Raw genomic sequence first — 12,524 nt, forward strand, 5'->3', positions numbered from 1 at the left:
GGCTACCATGGCGATGGATCACCGCTCCCCGATGATGTCACGTGGAGCGACAATCCTCGGAAAGATGGCGTCGCTCATGCGCCGCAATCTTTTTGAAGCCGCCAACAGCGGGAAAACACCAAAGGCAATATGCAGCAAAGACTTACCGGCTATGGAGAGGGCTCAGCCCGTGAGCCCTCTCCATGCACCCGTTCCAGCATGTGACATAATACTACGTCACATGTCGGTAAGGGGTTAAAGGTACACTAGTCACCAATTAGTAGGATGTGCACAGGTCTGCTGTGAATGACTTTAGCACATCTGCAGCTACAGGATATCACCGGTCTTTCACACGATTCTGGTGGGATTTTGGTCCACTCTTCTTCCAGTCTCTTACACAGTTCTGTGACTGTTGTGGGTTTCCTGGTCATAACTTTGTCACCAAGGATTTTTAAGATATTAAGGTAACAAAGGGCCATTCTCCCAGTTTGTTATACATTTTACCTGCCACCAAATAATATGATCTCATAAGATTTTCTAATTTCGTCCATACCTTGCCCCACTAGGTCTCTACATAATCTTTCTACAATCTAAAAGCATTTGTGTAGGATTGATAGGGTTTTGATCAGTGTTCAATCATCTCATTTACATTTTAAGTATTTGCCTTAGACTATCTCTAACTTTTGAAAAAGCTTAAAATACGGCTATTTTACTCATTTTACAATATATTCACTTAGGAATACACAATGAGCATATGTAAATCAAAACTTGGCACTCATCAAATTCATGCAAAAGAAAAAAAAAGTTTTATTCAGAAATTCGAAAAGCAATCCAATCCCTTTGCTCATCTCTACATTTGTTACACAGAAAACAAGCCTTCACAGAGCTCTGTTCTTAGAAAAATAAAATTTTTTTTTAAAATGGGGAACGTGAAAAAATGGAAACATAAAAAGGGAAAAATGGGTTAAACAACATACACTATTGTTTTTAGATCATTTACATATGTGGTGTCTCTGGTATCTAGATTACCATCCATAATAATAATAGTTCCTTTATCTATATGGCGCACACAAATTACACAGAGCTACACAGAGCTTAACAAATCTGTCCCTGTCCCCAATGGGGCTCACAATCAACCTATCAGTATGTTTTGGAGTGTGGGAGGAAACCGGAGACCCAGAGAAAACCCACAAAAAACATGTAGAGAACATACAAACTCTTTGCAGTTGTTGACCTGGATGGAACTTGAATTCCGGACCCCAGCGCTGCAAGGCTGTAGTGCTAACCACTGTGCCACCATGCTGCATTTGTCTCTGTATATATAGTGCTTTTTTAAGCCATTTAGTTAGTGCCATTAAGAAGGAAGCTAAATCAAGGACCAATTAACTCCCTAAGGTCTGCCCCTTACATCCTTGTGAAATATAAAAGAGAGTAATATAACCTAAATTCTAAAGTGTGGCCAATATTATACCCCATTATTTATTATTATTAAAAGATGAGACAGATATAAGACAAACGTGAGTTTTATATTCAATGTCAAGCAGTACAATTAGATTCCATTTGACCGTTTTTCCATTATAAAGATGAGTATTGGATGGAAATGGAAGATATTCTGTTCATCCCACCATTCCATATATTTCGCACTCTGTGGTTGGATCGTCAATACGAGTCACTTTGTAAACACAGTTTTTTCTGTCAAACACCGAGATGCAATTCTCCTTATCATAGTCTACTGGTGTGCCATAACTAGAGAAATAGTTAAAAAAAAATAGTATTAACTGGTTAATAAAAACATAACTCATGATATAAATTATTATGGTTACAGAATTTGTACAAACAGGCCATGTAAATGTTTTGGGGATTTAGTATGGTAAGTGTGACATTAAGGGAAGGGAAGCAGCACCATGCGGTCGCCACTTTTTCACTATAGGATGTAACATTTTTTAGCAATCTATAAAATACTTGGTTTTCTGTTACTGTAGCCATTTTATTGCTTCTCTTTTGTGGGATTCAATGTATTTTTGATTTTCCCATTGTTTTCAATGTATAGACAAACATATTGGGGGTCATTTACTAAGGGCCCGATTCGCGTTTTCCCGACGTGTTACCCGAATATTTCCGATTTGCGCGATTGTACCTGAATTGCCCCGGGTTTTTGGCGCACGCGATCGGAATTTGGCGCATCGGCGCCGGTATGCACGCGACGGAAATCGGGGGGCGTGGCCGAACGAAAACCCGACGTATTCGGAAAAACCGCCGCATTTAAAAAAAAATTTGTGTCGCGAAAATTTCACTCACCTTCATCTTGGATAGGCCGGTGTATTTCGAGGCATTCCAGCGGACTTCAGCGCAGCAGCGCCACCTGGTGGACGTCAGAGGAACTGCTTTGATGAATCCCGGCCGGACCCGAATCCAGTGCAGAGAACGCGCCGCTGGATCGCGAACGGACCGGGTAAGTAAATGTGCCCCATTGTCTTTATTCTATGGGTTTGTACAGTTATTTCACTTTACACTTTTTTCTATATTCTTCTTACATTTTCCGAAATTCGCAGAAGAAAGCAATATTGGAAAAAAATCTATATTTTTTGCATGGCCAACTTTCAAGAGGTTTAGCACTTTTATTTTTTGTTTATGGAGCTGATTTTTTCTCAGGGCTTTTTGTTTGTGGGATTTACTTTACAACAGTACTATTGTGGAATAAATCAGTTTCTTGATCAGTTTTTATTGCATTTTTGTGGAACAAGAAATGTCATCACTTTTTAGAATTTTATCATACAGGTTCAATAATGACATAGTTTTATTGTACTTGTTGTTACAGATGCGATGATACCATATGTGTAGGGGTTGTGTGATGATTTCACTATTTCACCCATTACATGTAACTTTTTACGTTTTGAGGGCTTTGGGGCATTTTTATTCATCTGATTGCTTGTTTATTACAAAACTTGCTTGTTACAAAACACAGAACCTGTAGGATCCTATCAGTGTCAGGATCTCACAGGCTCTATACCAGACCCTGGGCTGCTATAGCAACTAGCGGCAACCCCAAAAGCAATAAGATTTATTAGGATTAAATTTTCAGGAAGGTTAATCTTACGCTTGGCAGCATTTATAGTTTCCATCAGAAAAACACCAACAGTCGTAACATTCCTCGGTTCTCCATTTACTATCAAACGGATATATTATGTCACCATAGGTACACCCTAGAAACAAAAATAACGAAAATATTCCTTTAAGGTTATTACACAAACTGAGACAGTTGGAAAAAGATTTGTCTACAGTACAATCCACAGATCCTTCAGATTAGATGGGAAGAATGGTACAATTTGTTCCACCACCAACTGCATTTAATCCCCAAATTTGATCCCCCCCACCGATTCAGGAAACATGGTTGACGAATAGGCAGATGGGGACATTTAAAAGTTATAAATGCAAAGTGTGCAAATGGTTTAGAAGGTGTTCCTCTTTGTACAGGAAGGACCTTTCAGGCCAGAGACTTTGCTGTACTCCCCGAGTCGTATATCTATGCACATGTTCATGTGGACTAAGATAAGGGAAAAGCATCAGGGAATTTAAAACTCACATACTAAAACATTTAAGGGATATACCAATACACAGAACAAACCTCTTGCTGGACATGAACATCATGGTGGTAACAACAAGTGTATTGATTTTTTAGTACCAGAGGTGTTTCCCACCTTTATACATAGGGGCAACTGTGATAGAAGGCTATTACAAAAAGAAACTGAGTAGATTTATAGACTGAAAACAGTGTCTCCTAATGGACTTAATGGACAACTAACCGATACTGCATTCATTTATATGGACATATTTATATTTCAGGACACTGTTTTTGCAATATATCTCACAGCAAGAACTGCAAACATCTTCAAGGATTAAATAACAGTTATCTTTTCCATGTTTCTATTTTTCAGTGATATAATCAGTGATGTATTTGAGTATTATACTGTGTAAGAACTCACGTGGGGTAAGAGGAAAGGCAGAAATACAAACTAGACAATCAATCCATTCTGAATGATATGTAAAACTAACCTTTAATCTTTTCACCAGGCCCCATTTTGATATCAGTATGGAAACAAGCAGCATTGCATGTGATCACCAAGATTCCAGCACTGAATGCAAGTGCCACAAGAAATTTCTGAAACACACATGATTAAAAAAACATTTTAAGATAAGCAGAATTTCCGCAATTAAATTCTGATGAATTCTTCAACATTTTGGAATATTTTTATAAACACAGCAAAGGAATTTCCTTTGTTTTTGTTGCTACATTGAAAACATAATTTTTTCTGATCCTTTTTTCTTGTGTGGAGAAACCTATGGGAAAATGGAATAAAAAGGCATGCTGTCTACTTTACTATATGCACCCTTTAGCTCTGCACATACATAAGTAGGAGAGTCGGCGATGTTAGAGCTGCTAATAAATTGTTAATAGTTTTTATGCCAAAGATATATTTTAGGAATATCACAATTTTTTTTTTTAATATCACAATCTATAGTTAATAAAAAGTACAGTTCTTACACTGGATAGTAGGGCTAATAATAGATGGACACTTTAATTTTGTTGGGGTTTCCTCATTTACAAACAGGCATGCCTGTGTCTCTCCATGTACCCCCTCAGCATTGCAGCAGGCTTACTTACCTGTCCGCGATCCAGCCCTGTGTCCCACAATCCGGCACAAGCATCCCCGCTTCCTAGGTGCCGTTAATTGGCGCTGGCCATCTGGCAATCTAATGAGTAGCCAGCCTCTTCCCTTATGCCCCGCCGGATCTTTGTGTGCCATAGTGAAAAGTTTGTTCCTATGCTCTGTGATTGTTTGGTGATTTCCCGTTGTGACCCCGGTTTCGTCCCTGACTATGCTCCTATGCTGTCTGTCCTGACCTTCCGCTACATCTCCGAATATGATCCCCTGCAGCCTGCTCTGACCTCCTTCCTGTCTCCAACTATGATTCTGCTCTATGACTGTACTTCGCCTTGGCCGCCACCGCGGACAAAGTCGCGCCTGCGGAGCGACCTGGTGGTAACACGCCACATCAAGTCCAACCTGCTTTGCGGCATCTCTGGAGAAAACTAGGTGCCACTAAGACTCCTCTTCCAGGCGTCAGCTTACGTCATTGTCCACGGTGGTACAGAGGGCCCACTACCACTGATCCTGAAAGTATGAAATTATAACAAATCTTTATTAAGCAACAAAGGGTTAATACAATTTTAAAGCAATGGGGGGATTTGCTAAGACTGGCATTTTAAACCCCAGCCTTCATTGCCCCTAGTCGTATTACATGTCGCATTTACCAAGAGGCTCCAACCTCTTTGTAAATCTGGAAGGGTGGTCGCTGCTTAATCTTGGTCTCCCACTTCGAATGGCAGCTACATGGAGCCGGGACCAATCACGTTTTAAACACAATGTGGTACAATAAGTATCAGTCATGTGGCAGATTATAGTACTAGCTTCATGATTTTGGAATTTTATGCACATATATTATCGCAATTCATGGCATGCACGAATGACCGGAAGACAGTTATGGTTATGGCTACAAACTGCTGATTTTTCTGTACAAGAAAAATTTTAAACCAGCAAAATACCTGCCAGGATTACTGTAGCTTTTTTGCAGTTTTTTGTACCTCCACAAAAAATTATTTCTATGCAATTTGAGTTCTCGAAGAATTTTTGTAGTGACAATACTCACAGGATTATAAACAGAATTTCTGTGTTTGGTTCTAGATTTCACCCCTTACAAAGCAAGATGTGGAGCTGGGAACCAGTTGTGAGTATCAGATTTTTTTTTTTTTTTTTTTAGCAAATAGGAGGTGGGCCACAGTAATGGAACATTGGGGGTCATTTACTAAGGGCCCGATTCGCGGTTTCCCGACGTGTTACCAGAACATTTCAGATTTGCGCCGATTTTCCCTGTATTGCCCCGGGTTTTGGCGCACGCGATCGGATTGTGATGCATCGGCGCCGCCATGCACGTGACGGAAATTGGGGGGTGTGACCGAGCGATAACCCGACGGATTCGGAGAAACCTCCGCATTGAAAAAAAAAAAGTGTGCTTACCTTCACTCAGCCCGGCTCGGTGAACTCCAGTGCGTTCCGATGCTCTTCAGCGCAGCAGCGACACCTGGTAGATGTCGGGGGAACTGCCTTAGTGAATCGCCGGAAGACCCGAATCCACCGCAGAGAACGCGCCGCTGGATCGCGAATGGGCCGGGTAAGTAAATCTGCCCCATAGTATGTGGGGGAGGGCTATAAAAGGGGAACATGAAGGGAAATTTTATACAGTGTGTGGGCTAGATACAAGTAGCAATTATAGAGTGGTCTGAAAGATTTAAGTTGATGCAACTGTTGTGAATGTCCCTTGCTTCTTTATTCAGGGATGAAAGGTGATACTAATGTCAGTGTCCTGAGGATGGGCTATACAAAGTTACTGTAAGGATCTACCAACTGACAGGGGCCCTGATATTTAACACCCTTTCTAGCAGTCCCTGCCTGATTGCCCCAGCTTCCCGAAGTGGTAAGGGAAAGATGGTTGATAATTCCTATTTGTGCTGGAGAGCAGACACAAAGTAAAAGACAAAACACATAAGAATGGTCACCAGATCTGAGGATAAAGGTCTATAGTAGGCAAAGAGCACAGAGTTGCTTATATGAAAAATCCATATCAGCACATCCTTAACTATATCTTACAAACAGAGGATGACATAGGTAGAAGAGTTACTTTAGAAGTTTAAAATCTTCCTTAACACCTTCCCAATTGTGCAATAAGATTTAAAAGACAGATAAAAATAAAAGGCACAAACTTAGAGGATCTAGAAGGTTAACAAACCATTATAAACAGTACTACTATGCAGATACAGGCATAATTATTCTGATAATATATGCTGAATAAGTTAATAAATGGATCATAGCTGTACAATTACAATGTAAAGATACTGTTGAGAATAGAATACACTCACCATCCTGGAACTCGTTTGCTAGTTTTGATGTTTTTTTTCATCTTGTGTAACATATTTATACCTTGGTGGTGACTCACATAGACATTAGTAATAAACGGATTTCCTGGGAAAAAGCAATATTGACTTTTCACTCCATTATATTTGATCACATAGTGTTTACCACTTTATTGCTCTGCATTAATATTCACCAGGTGCAAAATGCTGAATGACATACACCAATTTGTGTGTTCTGGCATGTGCCTGGGGAAACTGGATCTGCAACATCCCCCACCAGGGCCTAGCCTTTTCTTGGGGCCTGGAGGCAGCCGGGGCCCAGAGTGGCTGCCGGTTGCGGCGTAGGCACGCTAGTGTCACGGGGCTTGGTATGGGGACCGGAGGGCTGTCCTACAGCCTGGCAGGTCTCCAGCAGGTGGTGTTGGCAAGAAATGATATAGAGGGAGAGGCTGGGTATTGATTCTCCCTGGAGCAGCCCTTAGAGTCTGTAGTATGTGTCCCTGCTAGATGGATGAGGCGCCCTTGATGTTACAGCCGTAGCAGGGACCAGCCGGAGGCAACGCTGTGCAAAAATAAGGCACTTCTAAGCAGGCAACGACCCCAGCTTAGAAGTGCTGGCTATGTGCAGTGTAGGGGACAAACCAACCATGGTCCTGGAGACAGGCACCTGGGTTGTTGTTGGACTAGGTACAAAATACAAACATCAGACTCTCTATTAGGGGAACACACATATTAGGGGCTTATTCGCAACAACTTCGCCTTGCATTGGCAGGGATGTTGCAGATCCATATTTCTTTTTGCTACTTATAGCTTAATTTTTGACAAAACAGTTTTTTTTAATTATGCAAATTTGCCTCAGAGGCTCCTACCTACATGATAGAAACTTTTTCTGGCGACATAATTAGCTAATTTTGCACACTTCCATTCCACTCTGTGGCTAGGGAGGTTGGAGGCATGTAAAAACACATAGGGCTTCTTAGATGTACTCAGGAACCCCTGAGACTCATTTGCACACTTTAAAAATGGTTTAATTTTTTTTTTTTGCAAAAACTAAACTATTAAAAGCCAAAATAATAAAGGGACCTGTTTCAGGAGGCACATACAAGCATGCAATTGTGATTTGTTTATTAACATCACATCCATGTGGTAAATTTTCTTAAATAAGGGAAGCTGCTGCTAGACGCTACGTATAAGGTGTATGAGTATGATGCTGTGAGTATCATTTGTTTCTTCTTTTTACTCTGCACATTCAAAAATGGCTTATCAGGGTCTGTTTTTTGTGTAACAATTTGTTCTTTCTAGTGACAGGATTTAATATTCCATTTTGTGGAAAAAAATCCAAATGTGGTGAAATAGATAGAAAAAATGCATTGTGCCATATTGTAATGGGATTGTTTTTTTTTTTTACGGCTTAGGTTTTATTGAATTTAAAAATAAAAAAAAGTCTTAATATGTCCATAACAACTTTGGTGGGACTGTAGGAACTGTAGACCACTCCTTTTTCAAATGTTTATGTGTTGCGTAATGGCAAAAAAGTGACGATTTAGACATTTGGATGGTTTACCGCCAATCTGGAATTTTGGGACACCAATAACTGACTTGTTTGCTTTTTAGTTACATTCTAGGGAAAGGGGGTAATTTAACCTTTTTACTGTATTTCTAGACCCACTATAAGGGTACTACATAGGGGACTGGATCACTCATACTGTAAGACTACTGTTTTGCAGTATATTGTCAAAGCAGTGGATCGGTACAAAAGCCTTCCAACAGCAGTCTCCTTTACAGATCCTTCTCGAACAGGCACAGGACCCTTAGTAAGGTCCTAGCAACCAGATACTAGATGGTATTTCATACCATGGAGCCCTTAAGGGGTTAATACCAATGTTCGGTGTCAGCACCATTATGTATGGAGCCTGTGAGCCCTCACCATACTTCCTTAACTGACATGTGGCTCCTATGTACATCACATAAGGTGATAAGTTAGGGCTGATGTGTAACCTGCTAAAACACTGTAGACTTTCCCACCCTGGTCATGTGACTTCTATGTATGTCACATGTCATGTTAATAAGTTAGGGCCTATGTGTTACCTGCCAAAAAGGCTTCTTCTGTCTGGTTTATTATCCTGAAACCAAACAGCACAATGGCTACTAAAACAGCTATGTACATTCCAGTTAAAAATTATCTTTATTGTGTAAACATTACTAGTGGATTTAAATTTGAGAATTTTCTTTCATGGGCAAACCCCTTTAAAGTTCTGCAAATGTACTGAGGATAACAAAATAACACATTCTATAATTCAATGTTAATAACAAAAATCCAGCATTTCACAGATATAATTTCAACCTGTCTCTATTAGTCCTGATTAGAGATGAGCGAGCACTAAAATGCTCGGGTACTCGTTATTCGAGACGAACTTTTCCCGATGCTCGAGTGCTCGTCTCGAATAACGAGCCCCATTGAAGTCAATGGGAGACTCGAGCATTTTTCAAGGGGACCAAGGCTCTGCACAGGGAAGCTTGGCCAAACACCTGGGAACCTCAGAAAAGGATGGAAACACCACGGAAATGGACAGGAAACAGCAGGGGCAGCATGCATGGATGCCTCTGAGGCTGCTTAATCGCACCATTATGCCAAAATTATGGGCAACAGCATGGTCATGACAGAGTGACAGAATGAAGCTAGATAGCATGTAAAACATCCAATAATTGACCCTGACACTATAGGGGACGGCATGCAGAGGCAGCGGCAGCAGCGGCAGGCTAGAGAGTGGCATGGCGACATACCCTAAATGGACTCAGGCTTCAAACCAATGGGTGGCAGAGAGGAACCAAAGGAGGTGAGCAAGAAGCGCTCAAATAATATCGGTACATGATAAAAGTTTGCCAGTATATTTTGTGGATTACACAGCAGGGTGGCGACAAAGTTAACATGAAAACAACCCAAAATTCTGCCTGACACAGCTCGTTTGATAAGGGGACCATGTATGGAGGCAGTGAACTAGTAGTAGATTAAAGGTGCTGCAGTTAAAACTATGTTAGTTGGATCTTGGCATGGAGCTGGCGCTCCGCTGCCAGGCGAGCTTTCGCCAATCCAAGCCCCTGTCTCTAGGCTACTCCCCAAACAGCACTTCTAAGAACCTTTTGTATAAGATCAAGTGTAGTAGCGTTCTTATAAGTTTGGGATATGGCGGGTGAGGGGAATGTAAACAGATGCGCAAGAAGCGCATGATGCGCATGGAGCTGGCGCTCCGCTGCCAGGTGAGCTTTCGCCAATCCAAGCCCCTGTCTCTAGGCTACTCCCCAAACAGCACTTCTAAGAACCTTTTGTATAAGATCAAGTGTAGTAGCGTTCTTATAAGTTTGGGATATGGCGGGTGAGGGGAATGTAAACAGATGCGCAAGAAGCGCTGAAATAATATCGGTAAATGATAAAAGTTTGCCAGTATATTTTGTGGATTACACAGCAGGGTGGCGACAAAGTTAACAAGTTTGATGTGGAATGCCCTGTAATAGCTCTTGGGCGGTGTGCCTTTTATCGCCTAGGCTCAGCAGTTTGAGCACCGCCTGCTGTCGCTTAGCGACGGCACTGCTGCTGTGCCTAGAGCTACCGACTGATGGCGCCATGGCCACGGATGGTAATTCGGAGGAGGAGGAGGTGGAGGAGGGGTGGGAGGAGGAGGAGGTACACTAGGCCTTTGAGACCTGGACCGAGGTAGGCCCCGCAATCCTCTGCGTCGGCAGTATATGACCAGCCCCAGGGTCAGACTCGGTCCCAGCCTGCACCAAGTTAAGTGTAGTAGCGTTCTTATAAGTTTGGGATATGGCGGGTGAGGGGAATGTAAACAGATGCGCAAGAGGCGCATGATGCGCATGGAGCTGGCGCTCCGCTGCCAGGGGAGCTTTCGCCAATCCAAGCCCCTGTCTCTAGGCTACTCCCCAAACAGCACTTCTAAGAACCTTTTGTATAAGATCAAGTGTAGTAGCGTTCTTATAAGTTTAGGATATGGCGGGTGAGGGGAATGTAAACAGATGCACAAGAAGCGCTGAAATAATATTGGTAAATGATAAAAGTTTGCCAGTATATTTTGTGGATAACACAGCAGGGTGGCGACAAAGTTAACAACTTTGATGTGGAATGCATAAAAACAACCCAAATTTCTGCCTGACACACCTCGTTTGATAAGGGGACGATGTATGGAGGCAGCTATATGGACAACTTTTGGAGGTAGCAATGGAGACAACGTGTGGAGGCTGCTATGGAGACAATTTAATTTGGATAGTGCCTGTATGTGGCAGTCCAAAAAAGTTTTCAAACCAGAGGAGCAGGTAGGTGGCCCTCCAGAAAAATGAAATAGATTGAGTGCCTGTATGTGGCAGTCCAAAAAAGTTTTCAAACCAGAGGAGCAGGTAGGTGGCCCTCCAGAAAAATGAAATAGATTGAGTGCCTGTATGTGGCAGTCCAAAAACGTTTTCAAACCAGAGGAGCAGGTAGGTGGCCCTCCAGAAAAATTGAATAGATTGAGTGCCTGTATGTGGCAGTCCAAAAAAGTTTTCAAACCAGAGGAGCAGGTAGGTGGCCCTCCAGAAAAATTGAATAGATTGAGTGCCTGTATGTGGCAGTCCAAAAAACTTTTCAAACCAGAGGAGCAGGTAGGTGGCCCTCCAGTAAAATGGAATAGATTGAGTGCCTGTATGTGGCAGTCCAAAAAAGTTTTCAAACCAGAGGAGCAGGTAGGTGGCCCTCCAGAAAAATGGAATAGATTGAGTGCCTGTATGTGGCAGTCCAAAAAAGTTTTCAAACCAGAGGAGCAGGTAGGTGGCCCTCCAGAAAAATGAAATAGATTGAGTGCCTGTATGTGGCAGTCCTAAAAAAGTTTTCAAACCAGAGGAGCAGGTAGGTGGCCCTCCAGAAAAATTGAATAGATTGAGTGCCTGTATGTGGCACTCCCAAAAATTGTTTAAAACAGAGGACCGGGTAGGTGGCCCTCCAGAAAAATTTAATGCATAAAGTACTATAGCTAGAGCCAGTAGGCCCTGTCAAAAAATAGCCAGTTTCCTCTGCTTTTGTGTACAAAGAGGAGGAGAAGGAGGAAAATGAGGAGGAGGAGGAGTGCATAAATTATTCAGGTTGAGCTTCCTTCACCTGGTGGAGATTGGAAATTATGAGAAATCCAGGCTTTATTCATCTTAATAAGCGTCAGCCTGTCAGCGCTGTCAGTCGACAGGCGTGTACGCTTATCGGTGATGATGCCACCAGCTGCACTGAAAACCCGCTCAGACAACACGCTAGCGGCAGGGCAGGCAAGAACCTCCAAGGCGTACAGCGCCAGTTCGTGCCACATGTCCAGCTTTGAAACCCAGTAGTTGTAGGGAGCTGTGTGATCATTTAGGACGATGGTATGGTCAGCTACGTACTTCCTCACCATCTTTCTGTAAAGATCAGCCCTACTCTGCCGAGACTGGGGACAGGTGACAGTGTCTTGCTGGGGTGACATAAAGCTGGCAAAAGCCTTGTAAAGCGTACCCTTGCCAGTGCTGGACAAGCTGCCTGCTCGCCTACTCTCCCTCGCTACTT

General features: G+C 42.3%; 1 protein-coding gene and 1 long non-coding RNA gene across 2 annotated transcripts in view; one reads left to right on the top strand and one right to left on the bottom strand.

The window, feature by feature from the left end:
* The window catches only part of LOC140105508 (uncharacterized), a 54,610-nt gene that overhangs the window by 13,776 nt on the left and 28,310 nt on the right, over nucleotides 1-12,524 (top strand). Inside the window, exon 2 of the long non-coding RNA XR_011850582.1 lies at nucleotides 5,724-5,766. This is a non-coding gene — a long non-coding RNA (uncharacterized lncRNA). The remainder of the gene's footprint in view (nucleotides 1-5,723; nucleotides 5,767-12,524) is intronic.
* On the bottom strand, nucleotides 1,487-7,026 carry LOC140105506 (beta-microseminoprotein-like). Its single transcript, XM_072129452.1, has 4 exons — nucleotides 6,956-7,026; nucleotides 4,033-4,138; nucleotides 3,077-3,182; nucleotides 1,487-1,725 (listed from the first exon to the last, which is right to left on the bottom strand). The coding sequence occupies exons 1-4, from the start codon at nucleotides 6,956-6,958 to the stop codon at nucleotides 1,596-1,598; spliced, it is 345 nt and encodes a 114-aa protein (XP_071985553.1). The 5' UTR covers nucleotides 6,959-7,026; the 3' UTR covers nucleotides 1,487-1,595.

This window comes from Engystomops pustulosus, chromosome 11 (assembly GCF_040894005.1).
Source record: "Engystomops pustulosus chromosome 11, aEngPut4.maternal, whole genome shotgun sequence".
NCBI lineage: Eukaryota > Metazoa > Chordata > Amphibia > Anura > Leptodactylidae > Engystomops > Engystomops pustulosus.

Bases quoted from the DNA above. Each gene is read 5' to 3' on its own strand.
- LOC140105506 (XM_072129452.1), bottom strand. The intron at 3,183-4,032 runs GTTAGTTTTACA...TTTTGTTTCTAG, and splicing joins GCCTGGTGAAAAGATTAAAG to GGTGTACCTATGGTGACATA. The intron at 1,726-3,076 runs GTAAGATTAACC...CTATTTCTCTAG, and splicing joins AACTATAAATGCTGCCAAGC to TTATGGCACACCAGTAGACT.